General features: G+C 47.1%; 1 protein-coding gene and 1 long non-coding RNA gene across 2 annotated transcripts in view; one reads left to right on the top strand and one right to left on the bottom strand.

Moving 5' to 3' along the window:
* pleca (plectin a) overlaps positions 1-2,954 on the bottom strand; it is a 39,976-nt gene extending 37,022 nt beyond the window's left edge. The window contains exon 1 of the mRNA XM_086194155.1: positions 2,478-2,954. Within this exon, the coding sequence (XP_086050281.1) occupies positions 2,478-2,592 (115 nt within the window). The 5' untranslated portion in view covers positions 2,593-2,954. The remainder of the gene's footprint in view (positions 1-2,477) is intronic.
* A 2,411-nt stretch (positions 2,955-5,365) lies between these two features.
* Positions 5,366-7,083, top strand: LOC147240370 (uncharacterized). The gene is made up of 3 exons (XR_015111343.1): positions 5,366-5,589; positions 6,006-6,072; positions 7,023-7,083. It is a non-coding gene; the product is annotated as an uncharacterized LOC147240370 (long non-coding RNA).
* Positions 7,084-20,090: the final 13,007 nt, after the last annotated feature.

Here is a 20,090-nt window from a genome sequence, read left to right as displayed (position 1 = left end):
AACTTCATTACAGTTCAGGTCAAACATTTTCTATGGTAGTGTAACGACGACCGACCGTGCAGCTGCATGTCAGCGTGACATCACATCAGCTGCACATGTGGAGCACATTCAGCCACCTCTATGACACAGTTGTGACGCTCTTGAATCTTTAAACGGACGCGTTTTATTTTTGGAACCTATTCAATACTGCGTAAAGAGCGAGCCGTCACGGACATACAAACCCGTGTGTTCAACCATTTCTTCAGTTATAAATGAAGTTTGGCATCGGTGGTGAAATCTCTGGCACGTGGGCCGGGGCACCACCAGCTCCCCCTACCAAGCTGTCCTGTCCTGTAGTTTCATGTTAAGAAACTGTTTTGTGTGTGCAAACGTCAAACAGCTGAACCCTAAACCCACAGATTTGTAATTGAACATGCTACGCAGTGTCAGTTGTAACTGTATGACGCTACAACTGATGTTAATATGGGGGCGGCGCGGCTCAGAGGTAGAGTGGCCGTCTAGCAACTGAAGGGTCACTGGTTCAATCCCCACTTCCCCTGGTGACCATGTCCAAGTGTCCTTGAGCAAGATACTGAACCCCCAATTGCTCCTGATAGCCCTGCTATGGACTGGTGACCCGTCCAGGGTGAACCCCGCCTCTCGCCAAATGTCAGCTGGGATAGGCTCCACCCCTGTGAACATTAATGGATAAGTGGCACAGAAAATGGATGGATAGATATTAATCTGTCGTGAAGTCACTCTATTGGTGTAGGTTCAGTTTTTGAACGCTGCCCAGACTTAAGGGCAACTTCTTGTTCCCGTTGCTGCTGACTGTCTTCCCATGGTGCAACAACAGGAAAACAAACACGCCCTTTTTTTCTCAGCGTAATCTATTTCAGTCATTTGGAGCGGCTGTAAAACTGGCCGTCATTCCATGAGAACGAGGCAAAAGTTGAAGCAAACTCTGAAAAAGTAAACACTTCCACTGCAGAAACAGATCTTTTGTGCTTCCATCCCCTGGAGTTGATTTTGCGGCCCCTGAGATGAGCCCTGCTAACCCAACTTGTATTTAATGAGATAAAACAAAGCAATAGTTACGACCCCACAATTGATGACCCGACGGGGAAACATCAGGCCCATCGACAGAAATGCTCTGTGGTTTTCCCAGCGTATTTCTGCAGCCTGCAGCCAGGAACGCCGAGGACTGGCAGGGGAACCTTCACTCACTCTTATGGTTGCATTTGTCAGGAAAGCAAAAGTAAATTATCTCTGTCACCCAGCACGTTATCACCTCCACGGGAGCAAGTTTCGCCTTGCTTTGGTTTTGATTTTACCGCCTGATTGTTTCACCGAGGGCCCCCGCATTCCAGCAGCGACGAGCTGTTTCCCCTGAACATTCTCGCTCGTGCAGCATCACGGCAAAGCCCGCCGGACCTCTGGTCACCACAGAGACGGCTGCGTGGCTGCGCTGACGTTTGAGTCTCACTGCTCAACCAGTGATGATTAAATTGATTAAATTATCTGACATCAAAGTAGCCGGAGAAGTGATCAGATGATGAAGGAGCAGAGGAACCACAGAACCTCCCCTGTGGAGCCGACGCCCATTGCAGGGTAGCGTTGGGTGAGTGACTCACAAACATGCTCTCATGACTTGTGTGTCACACGCGCGCACACACACACACACACACACACACAGAAGTTACACTTGCATTCACTCATTCGGTTTATTCTATCCAAATTAAGTCACTAACTTCTGCTTCAGTGAAACAAAGAGCAAGACGAGGCATGTTGGGTTGAAATAGTGGAAATAAACTGAGAATTCAGCTGGATCCTGAAGGCAACACACTAAGTGTTATTTTAACTACGAGGGATCACGGTGAGACATTCCCAAAGTCTTACCGAAGAAACACACGACACAGCAAAACAAACTCGACTGATCCTTCTTACAAATACTGGGTTTTCTTGGCGGACTCTCGTAGCCCGGAGCTGCAGACAGAGCTCTCACTGGCTTCTTTCATCCTCTCTGTCAAACAGAGAGATAAGGTGAGAGAGATCTGATCTCTGCGCTCACTTCAGATGTGATATAGAGACAGAAAGTCAGCCTGTCACGCAAATCTAGTGGTTGTTTTTTTTTTTTTTTTTTGCACAACGCTGCATCCGGCGACTGCTTTGTGATACAGAATCTTTTCTTTTAGGCGCAGGAACTGTTGAAGCTCTTGTATGAGGGAGGACAAGCTGCATGATGTCTTTACGTCTTTCTATCCATCCGCCTGAAATGGGTGTCGGAGAAGCTGACCAATAATAAGAGGAAAAGTGATGACATATTAAGGGGTGGTGCCCGTTTGATAGAAAGGAGGCAGAGGACCACCGCAGGCAAGGAGGGATTCTATAACTTGTTGCACAGACGTTCGACTCTTAGCTTTTCTGAGTAACAAACTACATGAAAGCGGTTCTTCCAGTGACAGAAAACATGAAATACACATAAAAGCCGACTCTACCTTTCCTGTGATCCATGGCCCTGAGCATCCCCTGGTAGTAGGAGTCCTCGATGAAGACCCCGTCACTGCTCATGCTGTCAGAGGAGTAGTTTCTGAATCGCTGCTGCATCGCCATGCTGGCCGTATCTCAGCGATCACAAACACAACGGGAGCCTCTGCAGGCTTCACTACTTTATCAGACTTCTCCTTATTGCCTCGACTGCTTCACAGCCCTGCAGTTAACTGGGAGGGTTCAGTTCCTGAGTGCCGCTCGACTCCCTCAGCACGCTACGTTTGCATCTTTTTTCTTTCACCAGCTCTTGCAAAATGCCTGCCTGCGGGCAACGGTGTCAGAAGCTGTCATTCACCTCAGAGTGGTCTCCGGATGGGGAGGGGGTAGGGTGGAAGGGATCTCCTCCTGGCTGAGCCATGACCCCACCCACTAAACCACACCTCAACAGAGATCTTCATGGACCTCCCAACTGAAACAGACCTCCGCACAGGCAACACCCGAACACACAGAGCTTCAGTAACATCCGCACTCATCCTTGGTCTCTCGAACCCCAGGTCAACATCTTCTAGCAGCTGGTAGGAGTTGATGGAACAGTTCATGGGGGTTCCATTTCAGCAGCTTCTTTTCTCGTTCAGTTCCCATCATCTTGACTCATTCTGTTATTATCACCTCTCGCCGCTGAAGCGAAGTGATATTTCAGTGATGCAAGGAAAAAACAACAACAAAAAAACCCTCACTCAACCGAGATGTTTTGACTCCATTTGGCACGATGAGAGATGAGAGGCTGAGGGGATGAGCCGACTTTAGTTGGAGCGTTTTTGTTCATCAGATTTGGCTTTGATGTGTCTTTTTAGGGGTTTTGGGGAGATTTTGATTTATTTTTTTGACTAAAACACATCTTAGTCTTAGTCACAATGAGGTTATTCAATTATTGCTAATTTTAGCCTCATTTTAGTTGCCGCTTTATGAAAAGGGGAGAAAATGAAGAACATTTTCAGTTTAGTGTTCGAACGCGACCGCTGAAAACAAACTGTTCCGTCTGTTATTTGTTGTTCTCGCCGTGGAAAGCAACACTTTGCTTAGCAAGCAACCAAATTGAGACGATCCAGTTAGTGGCGGTTGCACACTGGCTTGATGCTTCAGGGCAGCTTCCATCAGACATCATTCCTAAACTCATAAAATAGCAACAATGGGCACAGGCAAATCCAAAGGCACCTCAATGATCCCGTTTCGCAGCATTTCTCAGAGCAAACGTAGGCGAGGCAGCTGAACACAGAGGTTGGCCTCTCCTGAGGTTTTGTTGAGAGAAAATTAAAGCTAATTTGTGATAAAATAAGAGGTGGAGTTACTACCGTCGTTGGGAGACAATATTCAGAGATCGTTAGAACAGCAACCTAGCGAGAGAGGTGTGTGTGTGTGTGTGTGTGTGTGTGTGAAAAGGTTTGAACTCAGGTAATTTTAGAACAGTTCGACCCTGCGGCCCTAAAATCTACAGAGTGACTAATTATTGCATGAGAGTCTGCACAGGTCACTAATCTGGAAATTCCTTCATTAAGACTAAGCTTTACAAAATAGGTCCAGTGGAGCCTGATAACCTCAAACGAGCTCGACATCCACAAGAGTGTGTGTGTGTGTGTGTGTGTGTGTGTGTGTGTGTGTGTGGTCAGAAGCGGGACGGCTGGACACGCTACTGCAGACTCACTGAAAGGTTAATGAAGACACAGTGGAAACAACGACACGGCACATCACTGGCTGACCCCGTCGACCATACGGAGACGATTACAGGGAAACTGGCACCCATGTCTTTGTTTCCGTACGCGGGGGTCGACAAGAGAGGCTCCAGGAATAATGGAAGCATTTATGAGAACAGTCTGCTTTCAAGCATTTGGTTTGGACTCTTAGATTAGTTTCCAAACTTGTGTAAAGGATTCTGTTGTGCCAGTTCTACTACAAACCAGATGAGATAGACAAAGAAGTAGAGAGGCAGTAAGTTTGGATCCCCGACACAAAGCAGCTATTGTGGCTCTGAACACTGTGTGTGTGTGTGTGTGTGTGTGTGTGTGTGCCTGGAGAAAAGGAGGATTGTGTTGCATCTGAGACTTTTTCTTGCATCAAAAACTCTTCAAGTGTTTCAAAATCATGAACTGAGGGAGGACCTCACTGGTTTGACTGGAGTTTTTCATCAGCCAGTGGCAAAACGGCCTCTGCCTGACAGAGCATCCACACCAGCGACCCCTACCTGCTCCCTCTGGTTAGCTCTTTGCTCACGAATGAGCATGAATCGTTTTGTTTTTGTGGATCCTTTTTTTTTTTTTTTTTTTTAACTTTCCAGATGATTTCAGGCCCAATGGGTAAAACTCACAAGTTGGTTTGCAGGTTTAAGCGATGCTTAAATTTGTTATCCACCGTCTTACGGCAACTAAGTTAGCAATAACCAGAAAGCTACTTCTGGTGCCAGTTAGCCCTCCGCTAACTTGAATGTGAATAAATAATGGAATTGTTTTCCCCTTTAGCCTTTCACAGGACCAAATGGGTCAGATTCTGATGAAATGAGTCATCTCGCCCGGGTTGTGTAACGCTCAAATCTTTTTATCCACCATTTTAGAGCCGCTTCTTTAAGTCTGGCAAAATTTGGGGGGCTTCAGAGCATCGTGAGATGGATGTGGGAGGGACGAATGTATTGTTTGAGTCTGTTTTTGCGCACATATATTTGGCATCTGTCAAGACATAAATGGAGCACGAACACAGAAACACAGGATTAAGCCGGGAATATGCGTGTATTATATGTTTCATTTTCCTGGGTAAACACATTTTTTTCACAGTGACATTCCACTTTTACCCCAAAGGTGCTGTAAGCCAGCACGTCCACACTGCCTCATTCATTCCCCATAAATACCTGCATCACCTTTCACTCTGAGAGCATCAATTTTCACTGCAGACACTGACAGAAGAGAGAGATTCTTGGGATGCTTAAAGATGAAGGCGGCTTGTCAGGACAAGACGAATGGAAACTGCTAATATTACACTTTCACTCGACCCCCGACTCAACCTGCGGGTGTGTGTGCAGGGGCAGACGCGCCTCCACGACTTGGAGGTGTCTGAAACCAGCAAAGCCAGGATGTGAGTGAGTTGATCGGTGGCTTAAAATCAAGTTCCTGACACAATCAGGGATTTAAAGCTCCATTTTCTATCATGCTGATGTAATTAAGTGACTGTTAGCGGTCTTATCAACAGGTTAGTTCACTCACTGCTGGGTGGATAGTCCTCCTTTCTCTGCTACTGATAACGCGCAGCGACAACCCAAGTAGAGAGAGCTGATAGCAGGTTCTTTTTTTTTTGTTGTTGATGTTAGTTCTGGCGTGAGAGGTATGCATGCCTGCGGAGGGCGCGCCCACCCTCCTCACAGATCGGAGGAGCCGCCTCTCTACGATAACCCCTCTCCCCAGCCCAGAAAACCTCCTGTGCAAGTGACAGCATGCGATGTCGGTCCCGGAGTCAGGAATGTTAACAAACACCAGGTATCATCTGGCTCACAGGTCCGGATGGGATTTATGATGGAGGGATGATGGTATGAACTCTGGTTCACGTAGGAGATTTGCCAAGGTGAGGAATGGAAGCCCCAGGGCATTCTGGGGCAGTGAAAGCATGCAGGCAGAAGAAGAGCAAGCGCCGCCTGTTAACGGAGGAATGTACTCGCTTTCAAAACAAGCGCAGCTGCAGATAAAAACTATGGGAGATGCAGAATTCATCTGGTAAACAACGCAGAGGCGGTTCTTGAGCCGGTGAACAGATTTATCTCACGATTATGGAGGCAGGGAGTTGGCACACAAAAAGAAATCCTTAAGGTCTCCAAGTTGTGAAAAGATCAGCTTTGGATCCTCTGGATGTGTTCAGGTGTGACGCAGGTAACAGAGATGTTGAGCTCTGTTTGTCTCCCTCTCCTGTCGGAGACGTTGATCGCCCTTCCTATAATATCTGACTAGCAGCTGCCAACGCTCAGACTACTGTTGGGAGAGTCCAAGGTCACCCAGGGCTCTGCTCTTGTTTATTACAGAGTCACGTCTCATTATGGGAAGAGTGATTTGTGAGGGGAGTTGCCATGACAACACAGTAAAAACACTCAGCTCTGTTTGCAGAGGAGGGGCTTTGACATCAGAGCTACAGAGAACTGCGAATTCAAGGGAATAAAAGCATTTGTCACAGCTCCTACAGAGTGATTACAGGACCTGAGAAGCAACAGATGAGCGAGTGTGTGTGTGTGTGTGTGTGTGTTTGTGTGTGTGTGTGTGTGTGGCTGATCAGCAGGTGAGCAAAGATTAATCATGAAATAATCTGGTTAATCCTGTCAGCACTCAGCCAGGATGTTGACTCAGTCGATGACTGCTGGTTTATTCAACAGGCAACATTAGAATTGTGTGGTGAAGCCCTGGAGAGCCCGTAAACACACACCAGGCTTCTTTCTTTTACTCAAACAAGCACTTTTAGACCGCAAAACCATCACTTGACGAGTTTGTGACATAAACACAAACGAGTTTACGTTGATTCCCCCGCAGGACCACACACGATGGCGCGTTTAAACGATCTCTTGCATCCGTCCGACTCGACTCACTGGAGGGATTCGCTCTGCTTTGACTGGCCTGGGAGTTTACGCATGCTCACTAGCTCGCGCTGCAGTAGCCAAGATGGACCCCTTGCTAACTTGCTAAGTGTGTGACGCAAAAGGTCAAAGAGGAGAAGGTCTGACTGTAACCAGCTGTGAGGGGGGTCCCGCCCCCTACTGCTCCAGAGGCAGACAGGCTTCAGCCAGTCAATCGACTCCTCGGGTTCTCACATGCTGAGACGACACAAGTCCAGCTCACCAGACCAGCTGAGAGCCACCTCACTGCAACTGTTCATGTCACTAGAAAAACACCTGCTTGCATTTCCTAGACCTCCAATAAACGAGTAAATGATTGATATTTGTGCTACTGGAGTCGGTCATTAAGGGCTTCTTTTTTAACTTCAAAATAACTTCCATTCTGGACTGAAACTCAAGTCTCTACTCAGCTACTGCAGCAGCTGTGATGAAGTTACTACTAGTTACTACGTCTACTACAACAACGACAGTACGTCTTCAACACAGCTTTGGTCCACGTCGAATTCTGAACCTCGGGCCCTGCTGTACCGGGGGAGATGTACGCAGTTTCTTTACTTCAGTAAAAATAGAAATACTTTTAGATGCAACAGTATTTTGGTGAAAGTCAACAGTTCTTTTACAGGTAAAAGTCAAAATTGTATTCAAGTATAAGTAAAAACATATTTCATATTAAGTTTACTTCAGTATCAAAAGCAAAAGTACATGATGTATTTTTACTGTCCTTTAGCCATTAATGAAGTTTCCATTGAGTCATCAAGTGAATTTTAAGCCAACTGCAGATACAAAGCCAACAGAAAAGGAATCAGGTGTTTCCACCAACATCCTACTACCAGCAGATGGCGGTACAGCCGCCGTGACGCATGGCTGTGGCTGAAACTAGTGGAGTAGAAGAAGAGATGCCTTTAGGAAAGCGAGCTGTAACTGCCCTTAGGAAGCGGCTGCTATTAGGTATCAGCTGGTCAGTCACATGACTTTCATTACAACTTTTTTTTGGAAACAAGGGTTCCATCTCCTGTGTTGTTCACTTGAAGTACAAAAAAACTTCTTTGCAAAACTGGGGATGTTTACGCCGCCTCTAAACTCTTTCGACAGCGTTTTCCTCTTGCGAAGCTTCAAAAAGGTTTGACTGACCTCTCAACATGATCCTGATCTTTAAGTTCACGTGATCATTAATCGCCGTGGGGTTTTTATTTAACTAAGCAAATATATTTTGACTGATAGTTTCACGTGGTTTTTATGGAGTAAAAAGTACATGCATTTTAAAATGTAGTGCTCTAAATATTAAAAATTTTAAAAAACAACAACAACAACTCCAAGGACATGTGGGAGGAGGCATGGAAATGGTTAACCCTGCACCCCAGTAGCCCCTCCCACCCGGACTCTCCTCCTATTACAGTCGCGGAGAGATGGAGGCAGCGGCAAGCGCTCCGACGTACCTGCGCAGCACATTCGGCTGTAGAGATGCGGCCCCACTTCCCCGCAGCTCATCTCGTGGATGTAATTAGCTCGTCGGTACATCATGTTCCATTCCAGCCCGCCACACCAGGACGGTACCGCGGCTACGAGCCCCGACTCCTCCACTTCAGCCATCCCGGCTTGTGTGTGCGCCGCGCGTCAAGGCAGAGCGCGCCTGTTCGTCTTCAAAAACGCCCCCAGACCCAGCCCTGCGAACTTCCCTCTCCACTCCAGCCCAGCCACATGGAGAAGAAAACACACACATACGCACACGCACACGCACCAAACGAGGTCGTGTCGGATTGCAGACACTTTGTCACAAGCCCAGCCCACTCCGGCTGCCTGAGAGACGCTCCATCCTCCTCCTCGCCTCTCGCCTTCGTGCCTAACAACGACTCGCCCCAGAAATACCGGACCGGAGGGTTGTAGTCTGCAGACCGCTGAGGACGAACTGCACTACAGTCCTGTTTTAGTGTGTGTGTGTGTGTGTGTGTGTGTGTGTGTGTGTGTCTTTCCCAGGATTACATAACCACCAGACCCCCGAATGTAAACCAGAATAGCCTCTGGGAAGACGCATTTAACGTGTGGTAATCACAACCAGAGTTTGTGAGTGTGTGTGTGTGTGTGTGTGAGCACAGAGGAGCGTTTGACAGTGACGTTTGCCCGCGGGTGATATAGCATTCTTCCCCCTCACACATTAACAACAGATGCGCGTCGTAAACCCCCCCCCCCCCCCCACACACACACACACAAACACAGTAAAAGTCTTGTTTCTCTTTTCTTTTCTCTGAGAATTCCTCACATTTAAGCGGTTTCTTTTCGAGTCAGAGCAGAAGAGAAAGCGCGTTTTATTCCACGTAATTAACTGTCCAACCTGAGGAGGAGTGGAAGCCAAGGGGACCTCATGGCGGGGCATCGCAGTGCTGCTGCTCATGCCATATTTGCATTGATATGTTTTTCATTTTGGCACCCACTGAGCAACCCGATTTTCCTTTGTTCCAATCAGGGTAAATAAATATGATCTGACCTCAGTAAAGTTGAAGCAGAATAAACACAAACAAACAAGACTGTTTTCCCATTTCAGGACAAGTACAGCCTTGTTGAGAACATATTTATTCATAAATATTTTTGAATTACATTAAAACAACACTTGATTCCAAATTTTTATTTCATTACTTACAAATACACATCTTGAGCTGGTTCACTCCTTTATGAATCCGGAATGCAGGAAGAGCCAGCCACTTACTGTAGCGTTAGCGTGAAGCTAATCCCGACTGGTTGCTAACAACTGGAAAACTATCCAGACAGGTAAGTTTACAAACTCTCAGTTTTGCTGTTGCTATAGCGCCAGTCGCCTTTGGCCTCAAGCCGTTTAGCTTGAAGCTAAGCGTCTGGCTCGTTTTGCGTTCTGGAGTTGCAAAGAAGTGATGCAGGACTCAAGACATCCTTTGGGAGTGCTTGAAAGGTAAAATATACTTTTTTTCTGGCCAAGTATCAATTTAAAGAACTACAGTTTGTAATAAAAGCACTACAATAATCTTTAACTCAAGGAAGTTTTTTTAAATTTGTACTTTAAAAGTCAGATCTCGTTGCAACCCAAATAGCATCATGAAGCATTTGTTGCCCCAGAAAGAGACGAGGAGTTTTTAGGTGAGTGATGAGTGTATTCTCACATCGCACCGCACTGAAACCGCAACCTTTAGTTGTGAAATCCCTGCCAACGTTTCCTCTCTGCCCTGCTGAGCCGTGATATTCAAAGTATGATGATAAATGCTGCTTCTTGTCAGCAGCGGTCAGATGCTTCAGCAGACTGAAGCCTGCTGACTTTGGCGTTGGAAAACAGCAACAAGCTTGAGAGAAGCAATGAGCAAAATCAGCGAGTCAAAGACATCGCTTGTGCTCTTGATAAAATCAAAGGGGACGCACGTGTTTGGATTTTTGTGGTCGGTGCCAATTTGTTTTTTCCTAAAAGAAGTTATTCAGATCAGTTTAAAAGCGTGTCGAGCGCTGGCCGCCAGAGACGCAGCAGACGAACGTGAACGCTAGAACGGTTTACTGTGAAGGGCAAGTAAGGACATCATGGGCGAGCATTGTTCAAGACCTGGCGTCCTTAGACAACACTTTTTTTTTTTCTCACTTCTGGGTTTAAGTAGATCCGTCCCCCCTCCCTCCCTCCCTCCCTCCCTCCCTCCCTCCTCCGGCCTGTCATTACTGCCACAGTGAAAGCAGACAGGAAAGTGAGTCACAGCTGCACACCAGCAGCCAAACTCTGAAACCAAACTTACAATCTACTGAATGTGGCGTGCGGTTAAGCAGGCACACTGCATTCTCCGCGAATGCCCGTGCAGATTTGGGTGTGGCTTCCTAAGTGGTCACATTTCCACTCTTCAGAAAGCTTCGCACACTAAAGATCTCAAAGCATAATCAAGGGTACGGAATCACCAAGCACTTATGATTCGTCTGTAGATTCATAACCCGAGCACCCACTCGGCATCTTTGCAAGCGTGAGGCCTCGTGAAGGAAAACCACAGAATTTCCCCCCCTCAAGTTTGTTATGATGGTATCCAGGAGACAGTCCACCGTCCCCAGTGTCCAGTGCACGACTACACGCCAGCCGCCTGCCGCCTGCCCTGTGTGGCACTCGCTGGGCTTTTTTTAAACCTGGCTCTGGGTAAACCCCTTTTACCTACTTTCACCTTCCCACTGTGTCAAAGGCACCTTGTTGCTTCTTCCCACAAGTGTCTTCACATGGACCATGTGACGCTGCAGATCTGTCCCACAGATGTACTGTCAACAATGACCACGCTTGGAGACATCGATCAGGACTCCTCCCTCCTCGGTTAAAAATACATCATTTAAGCTCAGACGCAGTCTAGGAAGAGGGAACATGACCGCTGCTGGTGCACGGGGTGTAGACATATTGTCTGCACTGCGTCAAGAGCTGAAAGCAGATCTCTTCAAAGGCAAATAAGCTGGCTATTGACAGAAGGAAGAGATAGCACGCCGAGTTTTGCAATGCAATGTTTGCCTGCAATTTACTCGTCAAGCCGCTCTGCGGGGCAACCTGCACTGGCTGAAGCTGAGCCAACAGACATGCAGATAAAAAGCTTTGCAGTTCTAAACTTCTGCCTAATTAAAACGGCCTTAAATCAAGAAACTCAGGCAGGTCAATGTTGTGAAAACCGCTCTTATCTCATCAAGGTGTGTCCTCTCTATTTCCTGTGTCGAAGGGCTTGAGTGTGCTATTATTCGACCTGGTTCTTGAGGGAGCGATAAGGAAAGCGTGCCTGGCTGCAGTTCCAGTTAAACAAAGATGGTGAGCATCCTGTTCCAAACTATTCAGGTAGCCGACGTGTCCCCAGGCTACTCTCAGGTTGATTTTGGCTGCTTTACTTCCTGCTGTTCAAACAGGTTTCGGACGTTTGTCGTCCCATCCCCACCTGACCGATGGCTGCGTTTGCCTCGGGGTGTGTCGCCTGCAGTTTGACAGCCAGCATTGTGATCAGCAGTGTCAACAGTACGATACGCCTGACTGAGGTGTGGCCGTGACATTAAAAAGCCAGCGATGCAAATCCTCCGACTGCTCAGAGCATCAAGTGATTCTTTTTCTGCTGGTAGTTGATGACTGACATGCGAGGAGGATTGTGCTTCAAACTCAAACCAGCAGAACCGGCTCATGAAACAATAATGTAACCAACAATGAATTCTCCAGAGACCTGAACGACGGACGGAGACATGCCGAGGTTTGCTCTCATGGAAGCTGTGACGCAGCTAAAGCCCGCCAATAGAGCAGACCCCTCCAGCTCTGACGTCACCACTTTACAACCAGCATTTACGGGGTTAACTGCAGCAACTCCACACCACAGGAAACTGAGACGGGTGAGGGAAAAAAAAGAAGGGGGAGTAACACACAGGACGAGAGGGAGCAGAGACGATGGACGAGGACAGCCGGGCAGAGACTATTTGCACAGCAAAACTTTCAATCTACCTTTAAAAAGCCTCGTGTCAGCAGTTTTCATGAAGTAAGAGTCGCAGTTGAGAGTTTTCTTACCTTCCTTCTTGCGTATTCTCCACCGCCACGCAACGATCAAGGTAACAATGTGGCCCACAACCACCAGGGCTGGGAACACATTTCCAGGGGGGCTTGCCGGCATCGGGCCTGGTACAAAGTGACCCAGACTCTGAAGACAGGTGGGAGGGTTGAAGGAGGGGGGGGGTGAGGTGAAAGGTGAAGGGGGGGGGGGGAGGAGTGGTAGTGGTGGTGGCGGGGGAGCGCCTAGGGGTGTGGTGTCATCCCGGACTTTAAAACGAGAGCTGCAGCCAAGTTGTCCACGAGTTTTACGAGCGAGAAGAGAACGAAAGAGCACCCCTCCCTCGCCTCTCTTCCTTGTGCTCAGCCAGAGGTGGCTGGTCTCTCTCTGTCCCTCCCTCCCCCTTTGTTTCCTCGCCCGTGCTGAACTCTTTTCTCTTATTTCAACTGTTTTTCAACATGAGATCTTCCAGAAGTTAAAAGTTTCCTCCTCTTCCATACAGCTGAAGTGTCTCCACTGCTCTGCCACACACAGAGTGGTGCGCTGCATTCCTCGCTGGCTGCATTCTATCTGCAGGAGTTAATAATATATGAGGCTCTTTTGTGGGACGCGTGCGCGCACGCGCACGCATACACACACACACACACACACACACACACACACACACACACACACACAGAGCGCTCGTTCCCTCGCAGCAGCCTTGATAAGAAGCACAACAACTCTGAGATCCACCTTGAGCTCGAGTCAAAGTTTCCGACTCATCCAGTCCATAGGATTTACCAGCTGAAGCTCGCAGTTATTTTCCATTTTGCTTCACGAGTCCTGGATCATCCAAGACCAGCCCCTTCCTCCTCTTTCCAAATGTTTACACCGAAGCCATGCCTCCACTTTTGAGTTTTCCCCTTCCAGAACTCAATGTTAATTCATTATGCAACCTCACTGTTCCATCAGACGCTAATTGTTTCCTTATGCTTGGCGAGTTTGACCAGCAAACTTCCCAGAAACGTATTAAACTGGATAACATTTTACCACCAAACGTTCCAAAATACCAACTGCTGTTTTAAGCCATAAATCAGAAAGTGCTTATCGTTCCTCCCCTCGACCGGCCCTGTCATGAAGGAGTGACGAGCGTCTTCAGCCGAGCCCCTGTGCTGTGAGCATTTCACCTGGTTGGCACGATGAACCAAACACACCTGTTGATTTCAACACAAACTGCCCGACTGACGAAACACACACACACACACACACACACACACACACACAATGGCGGGTTGCCCCACCATTGAGACACCCAAAGCATCACGTTGCTGCGGGCAAAACAGGAGCTCCTCCATTGTGTCTGTTGTCAGAACACTGCCCGGGAACACCAGCTTGTGCGGAGCAGGTGTCGCTTTCCTCTTTTAGGCCACACGGAAACCCAACACCGGGGCCAAAGTCACCATCGCACACTACGACCGGGCTCCATTAAACTGGCCGAAATAGACATCCCAACCTGTACTCCAGGCCCTGTTAAGTTTCCAGAATGCAGTTGTGATGCACACGCCTTCGACAGACTGGAAAATATAGTGTTCCAGTGTTCCAGTGGTTCTCTGAGTGGGGTTCCAGGGGCCCTTGAGGGTTCTCACACACAGGAGTGAACAGTTTGATGTCTCTAAAATGTTTGCGATGGGCTTTTGAATTGATTTGACAACGTAAATTTGATAACTATTGGATAGATAGATAGACAGATGGATAGATGGACAGACAGACAGACAGACAGACAGACAGACAGACAGACAGACAGACAGACAGACAGACAGACAGACAGACAGACAGACAGACAGACAGACAGACAGACAGACAGACAGACAGATAGATAGATAGATAGATAGATAGATAGATGATAGATAGATACATAGATACATAGATAGATAGACAGATAGATAGATAGATAGACAGATAGATAGATAGACAGATAGATAGATCAACCTCAGAAATAAAACCAAAAATAAGACAGGCATCTGTGCGATGTCTATATAAAGTACACAAGTTCTCAGAAAGCAGAAAACTGCAGTTCAGATGAAACTACAATACCCACAATCCCCTCTATTCCATTCTACCGGATCCTGGTGACACATGCGTCTCAAATGATGTCACGTTTCTTTGTTACTGCTCTTCAAATATCTTTATTATGTTTTTTGTAATGATTCGGAACGTGAACTTTAATTCACAGGTCCAGTCGGCGTGCTCATTCCTGCTCAGGTGTCCGATTTAGAGTCACGGCACTTGAAGGGTTAATAATAATCCTGGCTTGCACAGCTCTGCTGATGGACCCTCCGCTGTTTCTCAACTGTCTTCCTTCTTCTTCCTCTTTAAAATGCCTGATGGCACAGATGCTCGTACCCGAGCCTGACTCACCGCACTCACAGCGGAGTGGCTCCAAGCAGGCACTCGTTACTGAATAACTGGGGTTTGTTTAAGGGGGAGCTGTGGGATGCTGGACCAGAATAAAGCAGATGTAAAACCCAGCCTCATCCTTCGTATCCGTAGATGTGCACGGATCCTCTGCAGCTTACTGAGAGTCAACCTTGGGGTCCAGATCATGACAAAGTTTGGAAACGCCTGCAGTTCAGTATGAGACATGAAACTTAAGGACGAGCAGTTGAAATCAGGAGCCTTGAAACAAAGAGGAAAGAGTGAGTGTTGTTCTGACGTCCTGGCACTTCGCTGTGGGCCAAACCTCACATAATCCTGGTTTGAAAATGCTACCAAATCCTCAAAGCCTTCGAAACTGGCAGCACAGTTTGGAAATTAGTTACAGTGAACAAAGAGAATGTATAAAACCCAGGGAGCAGAGCAGATGTCTGGAATACATTCACTCCACCATTGCTTCATGGGAGGAGCCAGCCCACTCCCACTTTCTTCACATGGTATGTGCTCCATGACTCCCATATTGTGACACATGCTCTGCATCCTCGCACGTCCGTAATACAGCCCAAACTTCACATTCCTACATCGACTTCATCCCCATTAAAACATCTTAATTACTGAGCCAAGCCCTGCCAGCACAGGTGGGATTAGAGGAGCGATGAGTGGAATTCCAGATGTCTTAAGTCTACGATCCTATGAATGAGTACCGACACCGGGAGCAGCATACAGAACACAAACACTCAAGTCAGCCTACTGCAGTTTCATTCACACGAAGCACCTCACTGACTTGACTTCCAAAATGAAATTTTTTTTTTCCTCCTTAAAAAAAAAAGAAGGCAAACCTACCGTCTGGCGGTCCAGAGCAGAAACAACAGCACAAGTCCATCTCCTCTCAGCGCCTTCACAACTTTTAGAGAAAACACTGAAATGCCAAAGAGACAGATCTGACCTCACGACATTGTGTTCTGATCAAAACCAGGGGGGCGTGCTGAAAAAACAGGAAAAAAAAAGAGAAGCGGAGGCCAGACTGGGAACTAGGCAGCGCTGCGAGTTGGGTTTAATTTGTGAGGCTTTCCTCAGTGGAAACAGCATCTCATGCGTGGTGGTTTTCTGACGAGCGCCGCTGGATGGAATCCATGTGTAGCGCTGCAGAAACTCCCAGGGACAGATTCACGTTTTCTTACAGGATTTAGACAAAGAGCGGAAAACTGCTATAACAAAGGCTTCTCTGTGGAAGTCGCAGAGAAGTGGGAGACAGAGCAAATCTGCCCCACTTGCACAGGATGTGGCTCACACTGTGTGACTACTGGAGAAGCAGCTGTGATTCAGGGCTGCCTCTTTCTACCAACATTAGAAAACGACATTCCGACTGGAGGAGATTCCTTTGACATAAATCTTGACATGAGGGCTTTCGTCTGAAGTGGGCCACATGTGATAACTGGATATAGGTTGTTGTTGATTCACATTATTAGATGAAGGGCTCATGGCTCCTTCATTACCTCCGCTGAGGAGCTCGTTATATGTTTTGGGTTTTATTTAATGTGAGGGTTTGGCTGGTTTCACCTTGGTGGATGGAAGCAGGATTTTCTGTTGACACAGAAAATTAGGACCCCTTGGGAAGATGTGGAGGAACTCGCTGTGGAATAAAGTGATCCTGACACCTTGTTGTTGTTGTCGTCGTACTTGTGCGGGCAGGGTTCGTTTTTAACGAAGCACAAGTTCTTATTCAGTCCCATTTAACAGGAGTTTGTAATGACCTCAATAATGGGCGATATTGGTGGGATGTGTCAAAGAATTCAACAAAAACCAATTATTCATTGGCAGAAAAAGGCAAACTTTCCCAGGGTCTCACCTGGAATTAGATTTTTTTTTTTCTCTGTTTCATAATTAAAAAAAACAAAACTTTAACGTAATGCAGTAAAATGACACTTCTCAAAAATATAAGTGCTTTTGTTTTTGTTCCTTTTTCCACACGTCCTGTTTAAATCCAGGTTACTGAGGACTTCTCCTTTGCTCATGTAAGTCTCAGGTATTTATTTATTTATTCCAGGTATTTTTCGAACCTGTGAACGATGAGACTAAAAACTACAGTTCTGAGAGTAGAGTACGCTGTCTACTGCAGTAATTTGAGGCTCTGAGGTATTGTTACGAACATTTCTTTGCTAGGCTCTACCTGCTCCAGGCAACATGTGGGGTTGAGTCTTGAAGGCATGCTGGCCATGCTGGAGTGGATTATTCTTAACCACCACCCCCACCCCCACCCCCACCCCCGGGCGTCGTACATCAATGTGCTGCAGAGCATTCACCCATCACAATCTTGCATGTACAAAGCAGCCAGTCAGGGGGCTTCCCACAGCCCACACCCCCTGGATTCAACAGCAGAGACCAGACGCTGCCAGGCACCGTGGGTGGTGTCCAACTCAAGGTCTGAAGTTATGAACTGTAATTTGCTTCACTCCTAAACTCCAAATAAACTTTGGCTGCACATGTGGATCTGAACAAAGCGGTCGGAGAGCCCGATTCTGGCGGAAAATAGAGTGCTGCCACTTGTATGACGGACACGCAGGGCTTTCCTGTCTGGTTATCTGATGCAGCAGCTGAGCACACACCCGTACCTGCTTCATCCTCCGGACCACGCCGCTCGCTCACAAAACTACTTGTGTGCTGACACCTTTTGGTAAGAAGATAGAACTGATCCAAGAATGAAGATTCCTACCTTGGCCGCTCTGAATCAAAGCCTCCATGAAGTCTCTAGTATAATTCATCTCCATCGCAGCTCTTCACACTACACAACCTGATAAATGCACCCACACATAGTTCTGAACAAGGTTAGAGGCTACGTGCTGCTGTAGCTACTCCATTCAAGTACGGTGGAGTCTTTTAAATGGTGGAGTTCACGTTCATGGCAGGCTGGGCTAAAACACGGAAGGGTAGATGAAAGGTGGCAACTGCCACATGTTCCCATCTGGGCTGCCTGGCTGCTTCGCCCTTCCCGCCGCGGTACGGGCAGGAAAAGCTGAGTGTGGCTTAATTGGCCTCACATTTCGTCGTCCCTGCTTAGTCATGTTTCAGCCTCCACAATGGAAAGTTGCAAACCAGCTGAAGGTGAAGCCAGCGGTTTAATAGGTGCGTGGGCACTAAACCAGACCTTATGCCGGTTTTCAAACCTTTTTTTTTTTTTTTTTTTTTTAACGTGAACATACATTGTTGCATGTCTTGAAATATGAACAACACTGTGCAGTAGCAGTGCTTAAAGTAGGTCTCTTTCTATCCAGCAGAGGGCAGAATTAACCCCCTCAGACGGAGGACCAACCCACTGAGGTGAAATCCCAACATTTAAATACAGATGTGTAAATGGGAGACTTTTCTGGACAAGTTTTTCATAGCTAAAGGCCTTTAAACATGATTTTTTTTTAACAATCCCCCCCCAAAAATTGAATGGCAACCTGCTCATAATATCCCCAAGAGAGAAAAAATGAATGATGTAAATCATTATGGTCATACGACCCCTCCCTCCTGTCAGCCAATCAGCTTCAAGGATATCAAAAATGTTGTGACCCCTGATAAAAGCCCCTGCCAGCGAACCAAAGGATGACACAGTTATTAATGCTTGCACTAATTGGCAGTCTGGTAGTGATGCAGCTTTATTAACAATGACAAGACCATTACTTGTATCGTTAGAGGATCAAATTATCCCTCCCTCAGCCTCCCGAGCACAAACAACACCCATCTGTCTGTACCGCAGACGAGAGGAGGAAAGATAAGACCCCGCTCATCCTGTGATGGATGCTGAAGGAAATAAAGCCGGATGCTGCTGCTGAAACGGAGGTTTACATGTGAAGTTTTGACAGATTGCCTCTGTGAAAAGAAGTGGCTGCACCGGATTGGAAATAAATGGTTAACGCTGAGGGTCTTGGTTCGTCCTCTTCGTCCTCTCTTACGAAGTCGACTGTGTTCATCAGTAGCAGTCCCTCTTCTAGTTGTCAACATTTTGATTTGTGGGGCCAAAGGGGCTTCTGAGGTGCTGCGTCAAACAACTGCACCCTGGAAAGTCAGAAAAGTAGTTCCAGCTATGTATCTGACTCTAAGATAACATGTGAAAGGTGTTTTTCATGGCGAATGTTAAGCGTAACCTTAGTTCTACGAACGCCGGCAATCACCGTTTTGGAGAAAAGTGCATTTGATGACTCTTGAGACATCTCTCTGTCTACTTCCCCCGCTGCTAGCCTTCACTGTGGCTAAGCTAACTAGCTAGGTCGGCATCCGGAGATCCGGAACGCATGAAGAGAAGAAAGAAGGACACCTATTAGCTTGTCTGGTCAGACTAAGTGTTATTCCCATAAAAGTTGGCATGTTCCTGTTTCGTGTGTCATCTCCGCTGCAGCGACAGCTCATGCAAATCCTCTATTTTTCGTCTTAAAAGTCAGGGCCGGATGCCACTGCATGGACAGAGGCGCCCATCTGAAGGTGTCACTACTCCTTTCCAAAAAGTGGGCGTTGTGTCAGATGGTTCGTGTGTTTCTTTTGGAAAAGGCCAGACATCACTTAAGGTCAGCCACTTCGAGCACTGACAGTCCGTGATCTCTGGCCTCCCTGATTTTCCCTCCACATTCATAGCCCACATCCCCCACCGGCCAATTCTGCAGAGCTCAATGGAAAAGCCATCAAGTCATTTCTTTCCATTTAGCAAAGACAACTGCGCCTGTGTTCAATTCTTCTCCTACTCGGCCTCCACTTACATCGACACCGGAAAGCAACATGGAGTCCAGGGCATCGGCGGCTGCCAGCGGAGCTAAAAATACAAAAAGAGGGTTTGGAAAATGTTTGCAGGCGATTGAGATTTGTTCCCCTTCGCTTTTAAATGAGGTGGTAGAACTGAGCCCTCCTGTAACAGCTGCACACTTTCACCGTCATCCTGCCAATTCCAATTATTAGTAGTACTAGTACTAGCATTACTGTACTAGCAGTAGCATTACTGTACTTGTATTAGCATTAGCATCATTATTTCTGTACTTGTGCTAGTATTTGCATCACTGTTGTCATAGTATGGTATTTGTATCTGGATGTATTAATCCTGATACTTTGGT

The sequence above is a fragment of the Aulostomus chinensis genome, chromosome 22, assembly GCF_037954235.1.
Source record: "Aulostomus chinensis isolate RoL2024-O1b breed Wild chromosome 22, RoL_Achi_v1.0, whole genome shotgun sequence".
NCBI lineage: Eukaryota > Metazoa > Chordata > Actinopteri > Syngnathiformes > Aulostomidae > Aulostomus > Aulostomus chinensis.
Note: the sequence above shows the minus strand (reverse complement) of the source record. Positions and strands in the feature narration are given on the sequence as shown.